The sequence below is a fragment of the Lontra canadensis genome, unplaced genomic scaffold (genome assembly GCF_010015895.1).
Source record: "Lontra canadensis isolate GAN:19392208 unplaced genomic scaffold, GSC_riverotter_1.0 scaffold29, whole genome shotgun sequence".
Classification (NCBI taxonomy): Eukaryota; Metazoa; Chordata; class Mammalia; order Carnivora; family Mustelidae; genus Lontra; species Lontra canadensis.
Window position 1 is genome coordinate 10,627,924 of NW_022631023.1, and position 24,930 is coordinate 10,652,853.

General features: G+C 43.1%; 1 protein-coding gene across 3 annotated transcripts in view; it reads right to left on the bottom strand.

The window, feature by feature from the left end:
* The window catches only part of MRPS6 (mitochondrial ribosomal protein S6), a 66,906-nt gene that overhangs the window by 9,410 nt on the left and 32,566 nt on the right, over positions 1-24,930 (bottom strand). For 2 of the 3 annotated variants that reach the window (XM_032865386.1, XM_032865385.1), the window contains exon 2: positions 6,476-6,615. In XM_032865386.1, the coding sequence (XP_032721277.1) occupies positions 6,476-6,573 (98 nt within the window). In that variant the 5' untranslated portion in view covers positions 6,574-6,615. Of the gene's footprint in view, positions 1-6,475; positions 6,616-17,292; positions 17,407-24,930 lie in introns of those variants that run through there. The other variant, XM_032865384.1, reaches the window with a different exon arrangement.

Genomic DNA, 24,930 nt, shown 5'->3' on the forward strand with positions numbered 1-24,930 from the left:
CTTCAGGTAAGCGGACAAACTTAACTGGTCCATGAACACCTATTACAGGCAGACCTCAAAAAGAGGCTAAAAAGGAGGTACGTATGGCCCTGACCTCCCAAAACATTTAGTCCCACTGGAGAGAGTGGTCACAGGGCTACTGTGCTGTCAGACCAGGGTCCCACTCTATACAAGTCCCCCAGTCCTGCAGGAGGCTCTGGAAATGACAGTAATGGACATCTGACTCCCGGCTGCTGGGCTTTTCTAACTACAGAAGGATGACCCAAGGAATGACGGTGACATGACAGCATACAGAGCGCAGCCCTGCCTTTTTCCATTTTGGCATCTGAAGAAAGTGAGCCTACAAACAGCCTGTTAGAGTAGTGGGTTCAGCAGCCTCTGATGCCAGCAAGGATCCCCACCCTGTGACCACACAGGTCCACAACTATTAAGCTGAAAAAAATGACCCTGAATTCCCCTGACCCTACTCTTTACATCTTGAAGGCTACCACGGAAAAGCCATTCTGAAACTCACATGAGAGGCTGTTCAGGGAAGGGCGCAAACGAGGAATGTCTCAGTCTCCAGGGGAATCCGAGAGCCCTCTGCCCACTGCCAGCCTGGCCCTAAGAGGCGAGGATCGAGAGGATTCAAGAACCACAATTCAATACCCACCTTTACTTCTACCCTAACCGAGCTAGGCAGAACCAAAACCAAGACTAAACTCGCAACACATGTGGACTCTTTCTTATCTCCAGCCTCACAATTTAGAGAATAGTTGAGAATTTTGACTACAATTGCATGTGCCTTGACATACCTCAAAGCTGGCTTTCTGAAAAAGGAAAAAAGCCCTCCAGTTTTCCATTCTCTAATCAACAATTAAATCAGTGCGTGGACAAATCATTCTGGAAAGCCCCGTTTAGCCATCTACAGTCTAATTAGATCGTTCGATCGGCTGCTCGGTGGCACCGTGAAGTGGTCCTGCACATGGGGCCGCCCGGGCTGATGTCAGTATCACCCCTGCCTTAAACAAAGCCCAGCAGTGTTTACATTGAAAGGTGTGGTTTCCCCATGTGTGGTTCTAATTATAGAATCACGCTTCATCTACGAGGTAGAAATCAGCTTTACCCAAGCCTCTCTTTCGCCTACAGAAAAGCACTTAACATTTACGCAGCACCAACTCTGCCGAACTGGAAGTAGAGAGATGGCAGCTAGAGGCAAAGAGACAAAGTACAAACAGAGGTTCCATACACTGATGCGACCCCCAGCGCAGAGTCCCGTTTTCTAAAGGTGGAGTGAACGGTTTCCCAGCTAGAACCTGCCCACGTGGTGTTCAAGTGCTAACTGACCCTCCTTTTTATTTCTTAAGACACTTAACATTCCCAATCTCTCCGCCACCGTGACTGAAACCCCAGGGATCGAAGAAGACCCAGAGAACGGCCCCCCCAGGACAGACGACCCAATCCCGGAAAATGATGCCCCCAAGAACGCTGCATGCACAGCACGGGCTTGCCGAGGGCGCCCGCAGCTCTCCCTGGCCTTTCACTCCTCCTCTCTGGGTCCCAGCCCCAGTCTCCCTCAGTCACCTTCTGCCTAAGCTGTCACCACCTACCCCCCACCCCCGCCTGCCCCCAGGTTGTTGAGGGAAGATATGTGTCTCCATGCAGTGTTCCTACACTTAAAGGTCATTATTTGTTTTTTATTTCACTTTTGTCTTAACCCTGTTATTTACAAGTTTGGCGTAAAAGCGCCTGCCTGAATTTGAGTGATAGTCTTTGTTTCTGTTTCTCTCAGACACAGTCGCACACTCACAGCCTCGCCTTCCCCCTAGCAGACAAGTGGAAATTTCCACTGAAGCGCTCAGTGGCTCACGGTGGGTGGGGGGTGGAGGAGGGGGATGGGAGGGATTTGACGCCATGAAGCATCTTCCAGCATCTTCCAGCCTTTCGGATGGGAGGAAACAGATCCTTCTGAATGCCAGTTTCCAGACCGTATCAGTTAAACCTTGCTGGCTTCAGACTTCACTGAGACAGTGAATTCTTCACCTTAAAACCAAGGAACCCTCTGCATGGAAAAGCCCTATTTCCTTTTATATCTGTTGGGTCTCATACATTTTTAAAACCACTAAACCTAGTGGAGAACTCTTACAAACCTCGAGACGCTGCCACTAAAAGGAACCCTTCCAAGGCCACAGCAGCTCTGCCTTGAAACCCAGCTGTGGAGCACCTTTGCGCACAGGAACGGGGTCAGGAGGCTGGCCTGGGCCTACTGCGGGCAGGAAAGCGAGGCTGGCCTGGGCCTACTGCGGGCAGGAAAGCACGAGAACATGGAAACGTCAGCTAACAGGAAAACTACAGAGAAGCCTCAATCCCGTCTAGAGCAGGTGCCAGCTCTCTTGGAGTAAAGCTGCAGACACGTTTGGGGAGCGAGTCAGTAAAATTCCATGATTCACCACAGAGCCAGTTATTTTTATCACTCCGCTTACCCGTAAATAGAAGGGCATCTTACATGTAGGCCAGCAGATCTTATAAGCACCTATTCACGTTTCGAAAGAGAAGAGAATGGAGAAAGGGACAAAACAGGCAAGAAAAACCTCCTTCAGCACGTAAGAGTTCCTTCACACACGCCTTCTGCACTAAGTTCCATCTCCACGCAGTAAAATCGGACCTGCTAGGAACGGCCAAAGCCCGTCGGGGGCATCCTTTTCCAAACAAGCACAAGCCCAGCACGGAACTATGGACCACAGTGTGTACTACGGCTGTCTCTCCTCTACCAGAAAGCCCGCTAAGTCTCAGCCCAGCCCCATCTAGTGGAGAGAGAGCCTTACGCTAGTCCGGGCAGCCCTGAAGTCTGACACCAGAGCGCTTCTGGCAGCCGGCGCCTGACACCACGACTCAGAAAATGCCTGTCCCTCTTTAGCCAGCCCACCACTGCTCCCCTCTGCACGTCACATCGTCACCTTTCAGACTCTGAGGTCTACAGTAAGCATCTTCCACGCCAACCCTCCCTTGCTCCGAGTTGATAAAGGTAAGCATCTGAAGGTACCAAGTAGGGAAAATCAACGGGTCCCCAGGAGACCAAAGCAAATCCAGAGCTGAGAAAGCGTGTAAGACCCACCCCCCACCTGCCTCCCCCCAACCTGCGTCAGGCTCCAATCATTTCCCGACACTGTCTAGAGACAACAGGTGTTTAGTAAGGCCAAATCCTCCGTCTAGAATCTGGTCCAGAAGACCCAAACCTCCCAACCACCCCAACGTGCCCAAAGAGCAAAGGGGACATCTGGTTAACTCCTTCCTAGTCTAATTCACATCACCTGGGGCACAACTTAACTAATATGTGGAATACCACACGCGTACTTGATTTTTTGGCATATACTGGTCAGAGACCTGATACAGCAATAAACACCAGGTACCACCTCCTCCCCTGGGGAGACCCCCCACATAACCCTGAGGCAGCAGTATCTCTCCTACCTATGTACTTTTCTACCCACCCGGGCAAGGATGGAGAAGGACAGAGGCAATCCCCCAACAACACGGGAAGTAACCGTGGCGGAGACGGGCTGTCAGCCAGGCCAGGTGGTCACTGCTGTGCCAGGCCCCTGCCCGGGTATCTCTCTGGCCAGTGCCTAGCTCAGCAATGTGCAGGCATGTCCCTGACTCAACGGAAAACTCCCTGTGACCAGGAACCACAACAGATCACAAGAACCATCCAGAGACCTAGGAATACCACCAGGATAGACATTTCCTCCCATAAAATGTAAGAACAACAAACACATAATACCAACAGTACCACAGCGTGATGTGCATTCTTGGAGGACATCTAGGCTCACTCGTTAGTCAGGTAAGAACAACTGGCTCTCACATACCAACCCCAGGACTCAAACCAGTGCCTCACCGAAATTATAGATATATACCATGCCTCCAGGGATGTTCCAAGAGTTAAAAACTTTCGAATGCTAAGTTTACAACAAACAAGTCCGCTGTTTCTTCTTAATCACTTCAAAAAATTGAGCCTTTCCAGCACCCAGCACATAATCCTGGCATATAATCCACTTAATACATGTTTGTGACCCCTGATGTGGCTGTGTGCAAGGCACACACAGGCCTTACCAAATGCACAAAAAGCCTGGTAGAAACATCATGGCTGGGAGTGACCCGAGGGGAGAGCTGGCTGAAGTCAGGAGAATATCAGACTACCCTTAAGCTCCACACTACAGACATCTGACACACCACTCAAGTTTAAATCTTTACCCCCCGGTAACTCCAAAATACATTAGCCTCTCATCTCTCATGTCCTCTTTAATCGAAAGTCACTGTGAAGAATAGTAATGAGTGTTATAAAAATAAAAGGTAACAGTCAAAGTTGATAAATGAAGGCAACTTACTGAAGGGCTTCTCACCATTATTACACTCACATACGTTGCGCATCTCCAGAAGGGATCAGACTCTCCAAAGGATCCCGTATCTAATTGCTTACGCTCGCTCTCTCTCGCTCTCTCTCTCTCACACACACACACACACACACACACACCATTTTTTGGTAGAGTATGTCTGTCTAACTAGTATTTCAGAGACCACACTTTGGAAAACGCTACCTTAAACAAATACATACCAGACATTGATTAATACCAGAAAACCAAGCTTAAACCATGAACCTCCCCAACTAGGAGGGAGGTCCTGTGTCTATATACAATACACATATATATTACCCTTTACGAATGTTACTCCTCCTTTGCTGAGGAGTCTGAGAGTAAAAGGACCAGAGATAAAATCGTTAAATGTGAATGAACAAAGTGACAGCAAGAGTCCTTGGTGGGGCACATGCCCCTTGTCGGGAATCCGGAACGTGGGGCTAAGTGTTTCAGCAGTTTGGGCTTAGTTCCGGGGGGGGTTCTTCCAGGATCTGAATTTATTCCATCCACAAAAGAAAAACAGCACCACCCAATCCAGCACCGCACACAGAGGCCTGACAACTAATGAGTCAACACAGCAGTTCTCAAAGTGTGGTCCTCAGACAGCAGCAGCAGCACTAACCAAGCACTTGCAAGAAGTGCAAATTCTGGAATGCTGGTCACACCAACCCTCAACAAATTCTCCTTGGAAAAGGGGCAGAAGAAAGCACTCCTAGTGCACATCCCTGAAAGCACATGAATGAGGGAAGGGGTTTCTCTTCCTGTTCAGGGCTTTCCAACCAAGAACCTGGCTAAAAATCCTTAGCTAAATTTTACATGCTCCTCTCTGAACAAAAAGGCAAAAGGATTCATGGCTTTGCTGTTAAAATGAAACCCTTTTGTGGTTAAGTTAAAAAAAAATGTTACACACGCAATCTCCATCCTCTCTCTTCCAATCGTGGAAGAGGAATGGCCACTGTGCATTTCAAGTTGCCTAGCGACGGCGCAGGCACTCTCTTCAGAGGTGTTCTCAAGAAGCTGAACGCCAGCACAGAACAAGGTGAAGCAATCAGAAGAGGAGATCTGCAGTATGTGCCGCACATTGGCAGAGGCTTAACCGCAGTGTGAGGTGGGACCGCACGCAGGCCTCTCCCGTGGCCGGCACTGGCACAGACCCCCGGCTCTGCGTGGACAGCAGCGGCACCATCCCTACAGCACATCGAGCAATGATCTCATTTGATCCCCACGACAACAAGGATGGAGAATGACCACCTGAGTTCAGTATCCAAGGAAACAGGAATCAGAGAAGTTGAAGACTTGGTGAAGGCCACACAGCTGGCAAGCACCAGTGGGAGAATGGAGTCTTCAGCTCCTGAACTTCCCCACTACTAAACACTGATTTCCATCTTCTCTATCAGTACTTCTAGGAAACTCAACAGTATCAGAAGGTTTCTCCTCCAAACCAGAAATTATGTGTGTAAAAATAACATCATGAGGAGTCAGAGAAGCTTCAGATCAACTCAACAAGCAAACTGGTATCAACGAATTTCTACCAGGACCGTTACTGCTACAGAATCAAATCTTCGACATGTTTGAGGAAGGTGCTATACACTTTTGGGAGAAAAAAATTTCGTAACAGGGAATTGTGATTATTGTTTGGCATACATAAAACCATTTCTCTACTGTGAGTCAGGTGCTGATTAAACGCATTACTCCCAGCACCTTGTGCTTGTTACCTACAACCCGCATTATTTACAAAGGATGCACCGAGTGTGTGGACAGCACATTGCTCACTGAGGCGCTATAAAGGCAAAGCTGAAGAAATGTCAGGAGGAAACAGTGCGTAGGTTGACAAGAAAAGTTTCCCGCCATCAAAAGCTTATACACCTGTTGCTCCTCGCATGACCTGTTTCTGTACTCTGGTTATGGTTTATTATGGACCAGCTATACTGGCACCCATTTAAATCACAACACCACGAGAGTATGAACCCACAGGCCACCTGGTGCAACAGAGATCTCCTGAGAAATTATCATCATTTCCAACGTGAACTAAACACATTCTTAACAGCCTACCAAAGCCATTTGTTGAGGTTCGTGAAGACACTTACCCTCCTCTTCTGTGCTGCTGGCTGTGGGCGGAAATCTTATAAGGCAGCGCTCGGTCACCCAGATTTTCCAAGTTCCTCACTATCGCCCCTCTGTCCATCAGGGCTTCTAGCGTACGTTTCAAAGCAGCAGCAGTCTCTGGCTGTTTTTTTGTTTTCATTTTTAAAGAGAAGAAAAAAACGTATCAGAATCAATATATGAACTACAATGATTAAGTCTGGTCAGTTCCAATCATAACAGCTCTATTGGTAGGGAAAAAAAGCAACAGAAACTGTCTAGCTATCTTAAAATTTAAAGAGAGAGACATTTAGTGTAAGGATACGAGATAGCTCACAGATACGAAGGAAAATCTGAAGAACCAGGCCTCGGAGAGTTCTGGAACCAGGGCAGCTGCAGGGATCTGGGAAGCAGGAACTAAGAAATGGCTTCTTCAGAGCACCTTGGCCAGGATGAATCCACGCCAATCATTGTCAGTCCTTGTATCCCATGACTCAAAATCCAAATTCCAGGGGAAGAACATCCCATCCTCTTGGCAGGACGCTTTGACTGACCATCCCACCAGAACCAGAGCCAGTGGGAAAAGGGGTTGTCCCCAAAGAAAAACAGGGAGATTATAACCAAACATGGAAAAGGATGAGTAAGACCCACTCTCTGCTCTCTTGGAGCTTACAATCTAATAAAGGAATTAACACAAAAAGCCACCGCAAAGAGAGCTTGTGAAAGGCGGCACATTGGGTTGGGAAAATGAATGCACTAAAGCAAAGCTTATTTGGGAGAAGCCCTGAAAAGTGACACTGGGAGATGCAAAGAACCAGCGGAACAGGCTCTGAGTCCAGGAGCAAAGGCAAGAAAGTGTGAGTGTAACTAGGACGAGTCCCGCCGGCTGATGATCAGGATGCAGGAGGGCTGAGAGGGCACTCGAGCACGGAAATCCTGATGCCCGTTAAAAACAACAAAATCGAAACAGTATAAATCCCCACCACCCAGAGATCAAAGACTTCAAACACTCAGGTGAACTTTTTTCCAGATCTCTCTCTTTACATATGTATATACAGAAGAACTGTGAAAGCAAAGATACTTTACAGGATAAACCTGAGAAGATGCAGCTATGGCAATGGGGGAGCAAGGCAGAGACGTGGCAGAGGAGGAGCCCTAAAATATGGAGGCTGGGGAGACGGTTTTGTTACTAACAGCTAGAGGGAAACCTGCGGATGCTCGCTGGGCACAATAAAAAGATGAATTTGATATGCTGAATTTGAGTTGCCCACAGCTCCTCCAAGCTGACCTTTCAAGATGTAAACCTTAAGCTCGAAACAAAAGGGCAGCTTAGAACTACCCATTTAAGATCATCTGCATAGGAGGGCTTCTGGAGCCCCAGGAGTAGGGGACATCGTGGAGGGAGGGTGCAGGGGGAGAAGGGAGCAACAGACCCTGGGGAACACAACCATGTGGCCTGCCAAGGGAACCTGAAGTCAGAGAAGCAAACGGAAAAGGCAGTCAAACAGTCAAGGAAAATCAGGCCCACCTTGTGACAGAAACTTGGCGAACACACAGACTCCAGAATGACAGGGTAGAGGATGACAAGGAAGCAAAGGCCACGGTATGGTGGCTGCGCCGTCACACGGAATGGGGCCAGGAGCTAGATGGCAAGTTTCTGTGGTGCAGGTGTGACAGCAATGAAGGGAAAGAGAAAGCACAGGAGGCTGAGTGTGAGCAGGATGTCCTACCAGGCAGAGAACGGGAGCAAGTTAGTAGTTAAAGGGGAATGAAGCAGTCAAGAGGATAAAATGGAAGATGGTTTAAGTAAGAACGACGGCAAGGCTGATTTATTGCGCAACTGCTGTGAGCCCCGCGCTGGTCTAGTGTTTTACTGTTACATATTTAATCTTCACCAAAATAAAGAAAAGAAAAAAAGAGCAAAGACAGTTTACCAATTTGGAAGTTGGGGTCTCAGAGAGATGCCATGACTCTGAGAGGACACGGCAGCTGGTAAGTGGAAGAGCCTGGTGCAAGGGAAGGAACACCGGCGAAAGAAATTGGGGGACGGGCAGAGGATGCCAGAGGGGCACCTCGTCAAGGAAAAGGGATGCTTCTCCTCAAAGACATAATTGAAGGGATCCAGATAGAGAGAACACGAAGTGCAGGAGTGAACTTAAGACTACCTTCCAGGGGCTCATTTCAGATCAAGCGAAAAGAATAACAGAGAATCATTTTAAAGTGTGCACTCCGGTAACCAAAGAAAATCCACCATTCCTGTAAATTTGCATTCTACAAATTCTGTTAAAATGCTATGAATGCACAAAGTACTAGTTTAAGGTTGAGAAATTAAATTTTTACTTTCATCTCACACTGCAGCCCACCAGGAATTTTTTTAGATTCCTACTAAAAATTATATTTATGTATTTAACCAGCTTTATGATAAAACAAATTTCCCACCAACAATAAAAACAGGGGCCCAAATCATTTCACACTAACACTAAACAGGTAGAAAATCTATGGCAATTTCTCTTCACAATTGTACACAAACGTGTTTTTACACAGTTCTAATCAACAGGGAGACTAAATTCTCACATTTCATTAGTTAGGCATTTCCACATTTCTGCAGAAGCCCCGTTAGTAACAGCAGGGTAATATTTCATTTCATTAACAATGCCACTTCTTGACCTGGTGCTGCACCTATTAACTTATGATTAGGCAGAAAAATAGTCTTCCCAAATAAAGATGTGGGTTAAGTTTTTTTACAAAAAAACCCCCAAACTTTGATGGATTACAGTCTTCTGATTATCTACCCAAATCGTAAATTTTAATTTCAGTTTTGCTTGACTAAAAAAAGAATGTATCTCAATAACTCGTCTTGTTTAAAATCCAACTGAAGAGCTTACAGTATGAAACATGGAGCAACCCCTCTGAAGAACTTCTGAAATAAATTTTCTTCTGTCCTAAAACAGGGTAAAGCTACCTAACAAGAATATAACTCTAGGGAAATATCAAAATACATTTTGTTTGACTTTAGTATGTCAAGGTCAAGTTGCAGACTGCTGTAACGGCCACATTCGTTTCATGGTAATTTCACAGAACCCAAAAGTTTTAAAAGAAAGATGGAGAAACAAAAATATTTCTTGTTGAGGCATCTGAGTGGCTCAGTCGTCTATGTGTCTGCCTTCGACTGGGGTCATGATCTCAGGGTCCTGGGAGGCCCTTCTTGGGCCCTCTGCTCAGCGGGGGATCTGCTTCTCCCTCTCTCCCTCTGCCCCCACCTTGCTTGTGCACCTGCACACGTATACTCTCTCCCTCTCTTTCTCTCTGATAAATAAAATTTTTAACAACACCAACATCATATTTCTTATTTATTAGAGGAGTTCAACTCGTCCCATCTACCTTACCTCATCATTCTATAGCAGGGGTCTAGCATACAAGGGCTCCAGAGCCATCTGTCTCATTACCTGTTTGTGCAAATAAAGTTTTATTGGAACACAGCCAGCTCATTCATGGGCATAGTGCCCATGGCTGCTTTCGTGCCACAGGTAGATCTGAAATTATATCAGAAACTGTATGTCCTGCAAAGACTATGTTATTTACTAACTGTCCAACCTCTGCTCTCCACTGCAATGGACTGAGGGGATACAGGCAAGGCCTCAATCCACTAACCCTAAAATGCATCACAAATAAAAACCATGAGCCTGGGCCACTGAGGTATGCAGACAGAGAATGCCCCCTGGGATGGGTCATCAGGTAGACACACATGGCACCAATCTAAGTGAACAACACCAGCCTGGATGTTCCAGTCATCACAGGCCTTATGGAAGTGACTACAGATTCACCACTCCAACCACCAAGCTCTTCTCCTCACCAACCCAAGGTGCCAACTGCACCTTTCCTCATCCAGTGAAACCTAAAGCTCTATTAAAATAAAATTTTTAGGCTTCAAAACAAAACCAAACCAAACAAAAAGTTCTCCTCAATCCAATCCAGCACAATGTTCGATTTGTAAGAACATATGGTCTACAGGAGAGGAAATGATCTTGCTGCCATAATTCTCATTCACAAGGTCTCTGAACCATTTAATTCCAACTATTCTAAGAAAGGTTGTGTGTGCTTCTCATAGGCTTCTCCCATCCCATCTGAAAGCAGCTCCTTAAGACTTTCCTCCAATCCACCATATGGCAATGAAACACAATTTTGGCAAGGCACAGACTGAGGGGCTAAAAACGTTCACTTGAAAAAAACTATGGAAAAGAAACAATGAATGAATGTGAATGGGAACTAGGAAAACTGGATCCCAGTCCCGGCTCATTCACAAATGAGTTACAACCTTGCATGAATTGTTAAAATTTATCCATTTTTAAACCTGTGCCTCAGTTTTCTCATGTGAAAATCAGCGGTTCCCAACAAATTTTCTGCCTCTACAAGCTTCACACAAACAACATTTATACTGTAATTCTCAAAATATTCCAGGAGCATACAAAGTTTGAAAGTCATCTCCCTCTCTTCTCTTCTGTGCCCCTCATGCTGATATCCTCATCACCCAAACTGCCCTGCCTCCCCCAGGTAGTCGGTCATTCCTGTTTCTTTCTAAACAGCACTTGTGGCAATCTGTAAATATCCTTTCATTGCTAGAAAGAAGTTGCAAGACAGCAAGGACTTTTGTCCATCATGGACTCCTCTGTACGCCCAAAGTCTAAAGCACTTCACGTTAGCAGGGGGCAGGCACTAGAAAATGGTGGTTAAATAAGCAAATGAATGTATCAATTCCAACCTTTGCTTGCTAACTCATTTTTCCTTGAGGAACCGTAAGTTTCCTCCAATCTCTACTATAATTTGAAGCTGCTTTTCATATATACAAGGTAGCTCATTGTCATTTAGTAACTGCAATATTCAAGCAAGCAAAATGGCAATACCAGTTTTTTCTATTTATTTCATATAGTGCCAAAATGCTGTTAATACTAATAGTGTAGTTTAAAAGAATCCAGAATTCATCTAATAGAAGTGAAACTAAATATTCATGTATTTTAGATAACAAGTCCTAGTATATATACAAATATAAATATTAAACTTAGTTCTAATTATTTGCTGTTAAGATAAAGTACTGTCCAAAAAATTTACACTAAACAATACTTTAAAAAATTCACACTGGAGGGGTGCCTGGGTGGCTTAGTGGGTTAAAGCCTCTGCCTTCGGCTCAAATCATGATCCCAGGGTCCTGGGATAGAGCCCCGCATTGGGGTCTCAGCTCAGCGGGGAACATGCTTTCCCCGCTCTCTGCCTGCGTCTCTGCCTGCTTGTGATCTCTCTCTCTCTGTCAAATAAATAAATAAAATCTATCTAAAAAAAAATTCACATTGGACAAAATGACCAGTTTGGGTGTTATTATTATGAATTACTAAAACTACTGATATTCAGGCTGCAAATGACAACTCAGGGAAAATCCAAAACCTCATATATTTGCATGGCTACTCTGAAAAAAAATAGGTATGTCATATTTTGATCAGACCCTAAGGTTTAGACAGGAACCAAAGGGTAAACATTATAGAGAAACAGTGTGTAAACCACACATTTCTGAAAATTCCAGCCACGTGAACGAGATGGGCTGCCATGTGAAGCAGCGAGCCTCCCCCCATCACTGGATACAGGAGGACCACCGAGTCAGTCTTTGCATTGGGTGGGAAGCTGGACTGGCTCACTTCTAAAGCCCCTGCCAAGATTAAATTCCAGCACTATTCTGGCACCAGCCCTGATTCTGAAGGACATTCCGAAGTGAAAATGGGTTTTTAAAAAGCTACAAGTGCAGAAGTGAGGAACACGCTGACGACTAGTAAGGCTTGGTGCTGTGCCTGGACTCGCATCAAGGTACGAGCTCTTTACCCGCTACTGCTTTTGTAACGGTTTCCTGCGGGCGTCCCTGGAAGTCCAGGCAGCTCAGGCTACATTTTGAAAACCTCTAGAGAGTCTAATGGACAAAGTTTCTACGATAAAGACGAGAGCAAACAGGAAAAATAAAAAGAAGGACATCTCTACTTGCGGCAAAATAAAATCCCCCTTTCAGTAAGGTTACTTAAGCTAAGAAGTCAAGGGAGTACTAGGAATACCACCGGTCCACAACCAGTGTTTTATCTCATTAAATGAAGATTAAAGAAGAGAGGCTTGTCAACAAAATCCGCTTGTAAATTAGACTCCCTGGCCCTCGGATGCACTCGGCTTTCACCACAACACCCTCAGAGGCCAGCACACCATCCCAGTGTGCAGAACGCACACCGACCCGCAGGCAGTGCCCACCGACACCTCGCCGTCCTCCCGTACAACACGGTGTGCAGCTGCCCGGAGCAGGAGGATTTATGGAACGCGGAGCCAGGTCAGAAAACCGTCAAAACCTGGGAAAATGTGTATGTGAAAGCCTCTCTCGTTCTCTGCTGCATCTTAATTCTGGGATTTATCTCCTCAAAAGAAATTTCCTTGAAATTCTGTATTGAGATTCTGACAGCGATTGAAAAAGAAAATCTGTGAGCACCTTTCAACAGCAGAACAGGCTTTAAGGGAAGTTCTGTCACTAACAGACCTGGATGAACCATCTATCTTAAAACGTGTAAAGTGTCAGCCCTGCCTCACGACATCTGCAAAGGCCAACCCCGAAAATGGTTCCAGGGGAACTGTTTTTCAGAATATTTTTATGTTCAGAGAACCCCTTTTTTGCCCCACAATTTGAATCAACAGTTGCAACACTCCAGGTAATTAAGGATTAAAAATTACTAAGCACAGAAGCTATTCTAAAATCAGTATAAGATTCATTAAGGACAAATCTAGAACACTAAAAAAGTAAAGCATAAATGCACGTTCAAACATGACTACACACTACGTACTGTTATACACTGCATAACTTAGGGGTTAAGTGACCAGAATAGTACATTTTATAGGCTTTTTCCAAGGTCAAAGATAGACAATGCTCCTAGAAGTAGAACTGCACCGCTCTACTACTCTGCCCTTGAATCATATTTACAAGACAATTTATAACAAACACGGACTAACTACTGAACAAAGACTTAACAGGCTTTCAAAAATGGGGAAGGATGGGTAAAGAGACGAGGACCAACATCCATATAGTGAAAGTGACAAAAGTAAAATGCACTGAATAACTTTTTATAAGCAACTGTCATGTCTTCTGCATAAAGTACCTCCAATTCTAAAAATAATTTTAAATTAGAAACTACATTCACAGTTCAGACATATCACGTGACCATTTAACAACGTTACAGAGCCCTAAAAGTGGCTAAAATGTAGAGCAAGTCAAAAGCACCTATGAATATGGTATTTAATTTACATGATCATCTTTGTGAGACCACCTAGCAATCTTTACTGAGGAACAATTTTTAAAATAATCTTAACAACACAAATCAGTTGTAAAGAGGAAGCATACTCCTTATGTCTGGAAAAGGAAGGAGAAAAAACAATGTGCATACCACATTCCGTGGGTGTCAGAAACACAGGTTGAACCGGAGGAAACTGCCAGTTGGGGGGATCAAGTATAGTTATGGACACTGCCCATTTCTTAAGGCTCTACCTAATTTTTTTTAAATCTGGAAACCATCCTCTCAAAGGCCTCTTCCAGCAAGTACTTCTGGGTTGCTCACAGTGAAATCCACCTCCAAAAGGGCAGACACAGGGATGTGAAAGGCAAAATCCCAGCCCTTTAAAAGTCTGCGATGCAGACACGAAGACAGACACATGTAGGCAAACTAATTAAAAAGGAAGTTAAACACAGACAACACGGAAGCAAAACCCATCAATGTTCCAAGAACTCCAAGGAAGCAGCTACTTGTGACTGGTGGGCTAGAGAGGACAGCAGCCTGACCCCAACAGTAGAACGCCTCTTCTAGAAGCAGAAAGAGGGTCGGTCAGAGCTCTCTCAGAGCAGGTCTGGACTAACGGCGGGACAGAAGAATGGGAAGATGCAGGTGGCATTTATATTTGGGGCAGAATCAACATGGGCACTGTGTTGGTACTCACACAAGCCATCGCTTTTTTTTTCAAGGCAAGTTTTTTCCTTAGTACATTCAGTTGTTTCTCAAATCTTCACCTACACTACTGGTAAAAATGTAAACTTTCTGGAGGGCAAATGGCAGGATATAGGAGTTTCAAATGTGTATCCCTTCAATCCCACAGCCACTTCTAAGAATTTACTCTGAGAAAACTACCATATCCCTGCACAAGAACTTAGCTATGAAAATCTCACCATAAAGTTATTAGGACAATGAACAGAAAGGTAGTTGTCCATTAATAAAAGACTGGTTCACTAAATTATTTTCCCTGAATCATTCAGTATGATACAAACATTTAGTAAAAGGATGTTGATTCCTATATAAAACATAAACATATTTTAACAAAACTAAAAATCAGCATGTAAGGTCAATCCATGTGTACTTACATGGAGAAAAGGTCTGGATTAATATACAGCTAAATGTTAAACTCTTTTTCCCTAGCAGTGAAGATGAGAGGACTATTCTGTTCTTTTTTTATACTTTGCTTTATTATCTGTTTTTTTGTTTTTTTTTACAATGAGCAATAAAAGGTGTTTTAGAAACAAACTTCTGTTGAGAAAAATTCATTTTGTTTTGTTTTGATTTTAAAAGTATTTCTTCTGAGGGAAAAAATAAAACAAGACCAAAATACAGAGGGGAAACAAACCATAAGAGACTCTTGATGACAGGATACAAACTGAGGTTGCTAGAGGGGAGATGGTGGGGGATGGGGTAACTGGGTGCTACACATTAAGGAGGGCATGCGATGATATGAACATTGGGTATCATATAAGATTGATGAATCACTGACCTCTACCTCTGAAATTAATAATGCATTATATGCTAATTAATTGTATTTAAAAAACAAACAAACAAATGGATTTCCTCCCCTAAGTCTATGCCAACTGTTTGCTATCTTACTATGGATGCCATAATTTGCTAATACTGTGTTGAAAAAATAAACCTATGCCTCATCTGGAACTCATTTGCTGACTCCACATCCACAGATTCTTAATAATGTAATAAACCAGAGAGGTACCATTGGGTCGCTCAGTGGTTACTGGAAGAGCCTTGCAAGCTATACTTTCAGCACCACGAGCTGTTACACTGGCTGCTTCATTTCTTGGTAATCAAAGAAATACCAGAAATCTGTAAGTCAGGGGCCTCAAGATCACTGGTTCTAGAATCAGAGTCAACCAAGGAGATGTGACAGGACAAGGCTGAGTCTGGCCCTAAGAACACAGCTGCCGATGAAATCAAGGGGATGAGGAACATCAGGGGAACTTGACGGTATTCTACAGCCATGTAGCTCAGACTGAGATTCTTGAGACCTGGGAAATCAGACATAAAAATGTATTCTTTGGGGCGCCTGGGTGGCTCAGTGGGTTAGGGCCTCTGCCTTCGGCTCAGGTCATGATTCCAGGGTCCTGGGATCGAGCTCCGCATCGGGCTCTCTGCTCCGCAGGGAGCCTGCTTCCTCCTGCCTCTCTGCCTAGTTGTGATTTCTGTCAAAAAAAAAAAAGAAAAAAAAATGTATTCTTTGGGGTATGTGATGAAAATAAAAAGAACCCCGGGAAGAACGGAAGAAAAAAAAAAATCAGAGGAGCAAAACTCTTGAGTTCAGCACAGATTCATGTGTGCCAGTAACAAAGCACAAATAAGAAAGCAGAGAGTCACACGTCATGGCATGGCTGAATCCGCCAATGTGAAGGTACCAGGATGACCAGGGAAGTAACTTCAGCTGCAAAATGCACCAGGCATCCACGGGACACCTGCAGCTAGCCCACAGGGAGACACTGATACAAGCCTTGGTATCAAAGAGTTAGAGATGAATAAATTTAAATATATTTAAATATATATAATAAATTTAAGTAATTTAAGTAGTATATATATTATAATTATATGTAAATATCTTTAACTCACAAGGCAAGAAGAAAGTCATGACTACCTGAGATCTAATTTCCTATGAATTTACGAGCTGTCAGTTTCTTATGGGCCTAGGTTAACCGCAATTCTGTGTAGTTCAACTACAATGCAGTTTTGTTCCTTAAATATAATCCACTTAATTCCTAGGTCTGAAGTCAAAAAGTATCAATCACATGTTATTTCGGGCCAAATTTGGAGGCTTAACTGCATACAATCAACTACCCCTTTCACGATTTGGGTAAACAGAAGGAAAAGGGCAGCATCACCAAGGCATTCCTCTAGCGCACGCTGGAATCACCTGAGGAACTTCAAAAATGTCTCACCTATGTCTCACCGCAGACACTTTGATTCAAGTGGCCTGGGAATTTAAGAATCCTGGGCACTAGCCCTCCAGGCACAGACAAAGGTAAGAACCACATTCTAGTATGAAGCTGGCTGGCTTCTCATTATCTCAAAAATGAGTGATTTGGCTGAACTGTGGTTTAGAAAGGTTTTCCAGCGATGATCTCCTACAACTCTAATCAACATAAAAGCTCCACTTCTTCCACAGTAATAATGGAGCTCTCCGTGAATGTGAAATGGAGAAATGACAAGCCCAACGGGCGACTACTTGTGGTTAATACTACTTCAACAGCTGGCACCTGCCAAAATGAAGATATCCATACTCGAGGTTCTTCAGAGCTTCCGAAATCCACACCCTCTTACTGGGAGATTTCCACTTCTATCTTCCCCATCCCCCCTCCAGATGCACCTACAGATGAATAAAAGATGGGAAACAGGAAGACTGGCAGGAGTCCTGGTTACTATGGCAGCCAGTAAATGAAATGCCAAAGCTCCTGAAACTGATAGTGAGAGCAGGAATCAGGTATACGGCATCGAGCTACCTGTCTTGATTGCCCTCCTTCATGCGCAGTTCTATTCCCCGCCTTCGCCTTACGGCAGCCTCTTGAGAGAGGGGGAGGAGGGCAGCACCACAATGGCATGAACACTTGGGGAGGGAAGAACCGGCAGACGATTTAGTGAGCGGAGATAAAAGGGTTGTAAAAAAATCATATTTATATCCCGCGAATCTACTAAACATCAGTGCACAGTTTTAGCAAAAATGTGTTCGCTGACTGGGTTAAAAGAAACGTTTTTTAAAATATGTACTGGTCGACTCAGAAATTGGGCTTCGGCAGGAGTCAGATTTGCACACCCTATGGAACAACAGACCAACAGTGTGTCCACCAACCAGGCCTCTGCGGCGATGCTTAATTCAAGTGGTGAGAGGCAGGCACTTGAGGGATCATGCAGGGAGGAGCAGGGTATAAAAGCACAGTGGAATTAAAGGAATAAAAACATCCTTCAAGATTCAGCTGCCTCCTAGAAGTGTGCATTTCCTCTGCGAGCCCATGTGTCATCCCTCTCACTCCACACACATCTTGCAAGTGTAATTATGTAGGAGGGTGTCCCCTTCCTTAACTAAACTTCTTCAAGGCTGCATCCTACTCAGCTTTAGTAGGTGCTGGAGATGCAAAGAACCTGGCACACAGAACGTGTTCAATAAAGGTGTGATGAACGCGTAAGTCAAAGAATAAATGGAAAGATGATGGGTGAAAGTTGCTAACTGCACTTAATTCACTGAAAAGGAAGAAAAGGTTAAGTAAGCCTTTAAGTCGTAAAATTCAGGGGGAAGTAAGATCTTCAGCTGCAAAGAGGAAAACAGCACCATTTTGTTTTCAAAAGACAGAAATGCATTAATAAAGCTAAAGCACATCCTGTGGGTTAAAAACAGGTGCACAGTCAAGGAACGAGGAATAAAGAAGTGAAAGATGGAAACGAACAAAGACACAGCCAGGCTCATAAAGGTGCCTCCAAACTTCTCAAGATTCTTGGATATAATCAAGAATCAGTGGACATTCTACTGCTAGAGTGTACAGTGAATATTATACATCCAGACTCAGACTTCAAAAAGCTTTGAAAATTTCTGGAAACTGAGTCAGCAAGTCATGCTGTCTCTATTCACTATGTAGAGACAACAGGGATTATACAGAGTCTGCCAGAGGATGAAATTTCATATTACAACTGGAAGGAGAGTGAAGGCAAGGAAATGGTAGTCCTCATTTTGTTGTGTTTGCTTCCCACCCCTACAGTCTAATAACCTCGGTGTGTACCCTGGAGTACTGGATTAAACTTGGAGGCCACATATAGAAAGGGTATCAACGGCCTCGAAGTTGTCCAGAAAAAAATAAAGACCGACAGGTAAAGAGTCTGAAGCCCAGGTCCTGTGCTGTACACCCAAGAGAATGGAGAAGATGAAGCCTGATTTTGAGACTTAAGGATATATGTATCTTGAATATTTATTTTCAATTCCAAGCGAAGAAAAAAATAACACTTCAGAGGCAGAACTTGAATTATCAAATTAAAGAGGCAAACTGGAGACAGGAAACCTCTTTAAATTCAGAACTTTCTGAAAGCAAAATGCACATTCTGGGAGAAGGGACGGATCAAGTTCTAGTGTCTGTGGGTGGTGGTTACACAGGTGTTTGCTTCACACGTACAGCTGATCCCCATCATTTGTGGAACACAGATATGCCAGTTCACCTACTAGCTCAAGTTTGTTTGTCACCCCCAGATCAACACTCCCACCACTTTCACAGTCATTTGAGGACGTGCGTGTGTGGAGACTGGTGGAAAATCTGCCACCCAACACGCACATTCCCAGCTGAGGTCCAACAATCGAGGCTTTGCCTTGTTTCAGATCTCCCATGGTAAAGCAGGTGCCTTTTTTGCAGCCTACATAGTGCCATGTTTTTCACAATTTTGTGCTTTTTATTGGTGCTATTTAAAATGCCCCTGAGTTGGGGCGCCTGGGTGGCTCAGTTGGTTAGGTAGCTGCCTTCGGCTCAGGTCATGATCCCAGGGTCCTGAGATCAAGCCCTGCATCGGGCTCCATGATCAGCGAGGAGTCTGCTTCTCCCTCTGTCTCTGCCTACTGCACTCTGTCTACTTGTGCTCTCTGTCAAATAAATAAATAAAATCTTTAAAAAAAAAAAAAAAAAGCCCCTGAGTGAGGTGAAGTGCTGACTTAGTGTCCCTAAGTGCAAGAAGGATGTGTTGTGCCTTATGGGAAAAAATGTATTAGATAAGCTTTATTCAGGGCGTAAGGATGTTATTATAGGCTTTGAGCTCAATGATTACAAATCAAAAACACATATTAAACATGATGCCTTTATGAGAAACACTTAAAATGACATTATGTATCGATCAGTTAATTAAAATGTGGTGACCAGCCATTGGCTCACAGGAACCTAACCATGTACTTCCTCAAGGGGCAGGGACTCAGCATTGACTAATTCAGTGTCAGAGGCAACTTTACAAAATGTAACCACCGCAAGTAACAGTAACTAGCCATGTTCACTAAGCTGTACACCTGTTCATGTTTCCTGGAATGAGTATGTAAGCTCAATTTCTCACACACACACACACACACACACACACACACACATACAAAATGTTTGGATAGGTGGGCTTCATGCATTATACACAAGAATCAAATATGCAATCTCTCAGGCCCTTGCAAAATGTAATCATTAGCTTTGCATTTACAGGGATAAGCAGAATTTTAAGACTCCAACTGTGCTTATCTGGTTGTCAACATGTTCTTTTTGGGAAGGGCAGAAATGGGCTATGAGGCTCTGAAATTTCAACTTTCAAAAGCTAAGTGAGGAGGACCAGGACTTCCCAGGATGTTGGAAGATTCAACACAAGCATTTAACGATGCTCCCTCCTGAAAACCTACTAGAACTATAGTAAAGGGATTTTTTTTAAAGGTATAATTCTGCAAGAACGAGGAAAATAGGAAAACAGCAATTCAATTTTAAGAGAAAGCAAGCGGACAGAAGAGAGCAGCGATGTGGAAAACAAAACCAACCACACTTACACTGGAGAACTCCTGGAAAGATCCAAGAATGGGCAACGATGGACACAGCTCTGAAAGTGGGGGTGAAGAGAGACTAAAATAAGGTTTGTCAAAAGCATAAGAAAATTGGATCCTTAGGTGCATGTTTGGAAGTCTACTTCTGTCTGGAGTGGACAAAACAGAGGGAAACCTGTGGACCGGAAGACACACACGCAGATGGAAGTGGGGGTTCCACGCCAAGAAGAGGCTGAGAAAAAAATGCATGCTGAATGAGACGAGACCCCGGTGTGCTTTCCCCACTTAGAATGGCCCAAGGTCTTTTATCCTTCAGGCAAAACCTCAAATATTCTTTGGGGAATCTAATCCATTCAAAAGCTACCTCAGGAGCATCCAACAGGTGGCAGGCCACGAAGGCCAAACAACAAAGCTGACGAGCTCCGTCCACACAGTGGGTAGTGGTAGTCCGTCCTGCTTGGTATAAGCCCACGACCAAAGATCAGCACACATTTGAGAAAAGCCTTTTACGTGAGAACCCAACACGGGAAAAGCTGGAGTAAACAAACAGCACAGGAGGAGAAAACAGCAGCTTCAGAGAGAAGACGTAGCCTTCCACGAAACAAGAGACGATAAAAGAGGAAGATTCAGGGAACAAAGGAGCACTGAAAAATTAAACATCTGAGAAATTCTTTTTCAACAGCAGGGTCAGAAGATAAAGTTTAGGAACACCCTTAGAGCAAAGAGACAAAGACAATTAAGAAAATTAAATAACAAAAGACTGTAAGAAATTAAGTGGACCAATACACGTGGTCCAAGAGTTGAACAAAACGGGTTCCAGAAAGGAGAGAACAGGGAGAATCATCATCCTGGAAATGAAAGACACAGGACTGTCGAAATGAGAGAGCCTACTGCAGGCCAGGACAATGAATGGAAAACTTTCAAGGCATACAATAATGAAACTTCAGAGCACTGAGACTAGAAGCTAGGGGGGGAAAAATGGTCTTATGCTTACAAATCTCTAAAGAAAAATATTTTCCAATCTACAGCTCCATATTCAGCAAAACTTTTTTAAAAGATATTTATTGACATGCAAAAACTTTAATTCTAAGGATTTGTAGAATTGAAAAAAAAATGAGTTAATGTGTCAATATTACTTGATTTCTTGCAGTTGGAAAAGCGAGAAAAATAGAATAGGGGAAAGCTAAAAAGAATCCTCTTGGGGTGCCTGGGTGGCTCAGTGGGTTAAAGACTCTGCCTTCAGCTCAGGTCATGATCCCAGGGTCCTGGAATCGAGCCCCACATGGGGCTCTCTGCTAGGCAGGGAGCCTGCTTCCCCCTTCCTTTCTCTGCCTCTCTCTGCCTACTTGTCACCTCTCTGTGTCAAATAAATAAATAAAATCTTTAAAAAAAAAAATCCTCTAGTACTCATTTAGAACTGGGAGGTATCAGTAGGTATGTATGAATTTCCCACTTCGGTATACTGAAAAGAGCCAGGAAGAATGGCCATGTTTACGCCTGTAAGAATGAGCACACCCAGACCTTGGTTTCAAAATCCCATTCCCTAATCCCAAATGCCTGATCCTGATGGGGGCAAGGAAAGCACAAGGTAACCATGAAAACACCTGTTTGGGGCAATAAGGAAGTGTGTGTGATGGAAATGTGTCATGAAGGACACGGAAACTGGCCTGCAGAGTGTCACAGGCTAAATCTGGAGACATTTGAACAAAATAATGACAGTTATGTATTATAACCCAGTAAACAGGTTCATACTGATAAATAAATGGGGAAAGAGGGAAACTCTTCCTTTTAGTATAGCAAAACAAAACAAAAACAAAAAAAAAATCACTGTTCTGCATCATCATAGTGATAAATTTGCTCAGGTAAGAACTACATATGGATGCTGAAATCAGGGGTTCAAGCTCGATGAGGAATAAGTTATTTACATAATCTCCAATTATCTCCCCACAAATTACTTATTGGCAAAAGGAGAATCAGTAACTTGATAGTAGAGAAACCTGGCAGACACCACCTTAATCAAGTGTCAGAGTTAGTGTCAATAATAATGGGACAATACAACATCACACACCTCCCAATGTGAAGTTCTGAAGGCATATTACTGCTTATGCCGTATACCTGCCAAAAATGCACAGCGTGAATCTCATCTTAAGGAAACATCAGATCGGGTGGGGGCGTTCTCAAAATGGGCTCTAAACTTCAGTAATGTCAATACCATGAAAGACAAAAAAAAACTGAGGAACTGTTGCTAATTGAAGGGGAGAGACAGAAAAGCTTCTGAACTTTAAAAAAAAAATGCTATTAAAGGACATTATTGGAATAGCAACACTTGAATCAAAACTTCCGATTAAAATATTGTATCACTGTTACTTTCCAGATTTTGATAATTATATTGTGATTTTATGAGTGACTGTCTCTACCTTAAAAATACTCTAAGTACTTAAGGGGTAGAGGGGAACGGTGTCTGCAACTTGACACTCAAATGGTTCAGAAAAGTGTGTATGATTAAGAGAGAACGACAAAGCGAATGTGGCAAAATGTGAACTACCGGCGAATCTGGATGAAAATGATTCTGGAATTCTTCATACTCTTCTCAGAGTTTTCATGTAATCTGAAATTACTTCAAAACAGAAGCAGTAAGAGAAACGAGAAAAGGCAGTGAAGGACTACCTCTTCAACGCTAGCACAGAACCCTGTACATTTTTGAGGGCAGACGTGTTCACACTGAAAATACTCAAGTCACAGAAATGTAAATTTTTCATTTTATTCAAAGTTGGTACAGAAGTGCTAATAACATTTCCATAAAATAATTACTATACTTCAGTTACAGGACAAGATACCACAGAAAGGAATATACTTTGCAAGAAATGTAGGTTCATCTGAAGTTTCCAAATACTTTTGAAGGCTAATGCAGCAGCTGGCAAAATAACACACAGTACACAGAGAACAGTGTATTTTACAGAGTCAGTAATGAAAACTGACAGCTCCTTAGCAGATTTGCTTCATTGTTTTTCCATTTTTTTTCAACAATAACACTTTTAAAAAAACACATTAAACCAAGATCATACATGTCTACAATTTTAAAAATCAGATTGTATACAGTAGGTTAGAATAATAGTCAAGTTAGAATTGTCATGTATGGTTAACAATCCTAAATCTACAATTTCAATTGTATTCCTTTTGATACGGAAATAACCTGGTTAATACCAAATTCTACTTTCTGCTTGCAACTAAAACATTGTACAATGTGAAGATGGACCCTATCAATAAAACCTTAAAAACAAAACAAACCTGTGGACAATAAAGGGTACACTGGAAATCAGTTTACAATTCCAAAAACTCACCAATAACTCAACAGCTTCATTTATAATCACATTTGGTCTACAATGCATAATTGACAAAATGATACATGTACACGATATACACCCCCAGTGCACAGACTGGTCTCTAACAGAAAATAGAAACAAAGCATAATAGGGAGGACACTGGGAAAAAAAATTTTCAACGAAGACATCTTTTCAAAATGCAATACTTACATATCAAAAGTACTAGATAAAAGCAGCAGTACTCTGCTGACGTTTGGCTTAAAAATAAAGGAATGAAGCGGTTTCACAGGATATTAGAAAAGGAATTGGTTTTCTTCTTGAAGAAGACTACTAACTTTTGCACAGCAACTATTTTTGATATCCACCTTATCAAAAAAAAAAAAAAAAAAAAAGCACTGAGAAGCATAACGTAGTTCTTATGTGATTGCCAACATAGGTCTGGGCAACAGAAAATGGGATGTCCAAGCAAAGAATGGGTAGATCCCCGCTGTATCTCTGAACTCTGTTGGCAATCTATAAACCGAAGCAGTATTGGTGGGGAAAAGCAGGGAACAGATTCCATATCATCATCTGACACTAATGTAATATGTCATTATTAACAAAAATAAAGCTTTTGCATTTTAACAACGCCACAGAAAAGTCCATGAGCAAAAGACCTGTTGATCTGTTTTTTGCCACTCAAAAGTTAGAGATCTCAAAGTGAAATTAGAAAATTCTAATTATACATATTTACACTGCTAGGACGACTTTCACCTAGACTAATTAAAGCAATTTTCCATGGAATTATAAATGAAAGATATTCTGCCAAAGGGATCTTCAAAAGCATTAAGTTCTTACAAAGGATTTTAAATTTAAAAACAACACTTAAAGGTACAGACACATACTATACAGGACTAACAGGTTGTAACTGCTTTGCCTTATCACACATTGCTAAGCCAAAGACGTTCCTCAAACCTTTCTCTTTTTTTCCTGCATTTCTGGCACTCCTCTGCCCTCATTCCCCCCAAACCTGAGGTTTTACATTCTAAAATACTGAGGGAACACACCTGTCTTTTGCTAGAGGAGCAATCTCTCCCTCAAGGTGTTCCGGTTAACCCTTCTAAAACATGTGACATTAGTCTACACCAGCTTTAATCTTCAGCCATGTATTACCAAAGGTGACCAACTCTTTCCTTACGAAGACAAATACACAAAATAGAGGAGAGTGGGAACAAACATAGTCACTTCTCTCCCATTCTGAGAGTCACAGCTTTTGACCTATGGGCAAAATCCAAGACAAAGAC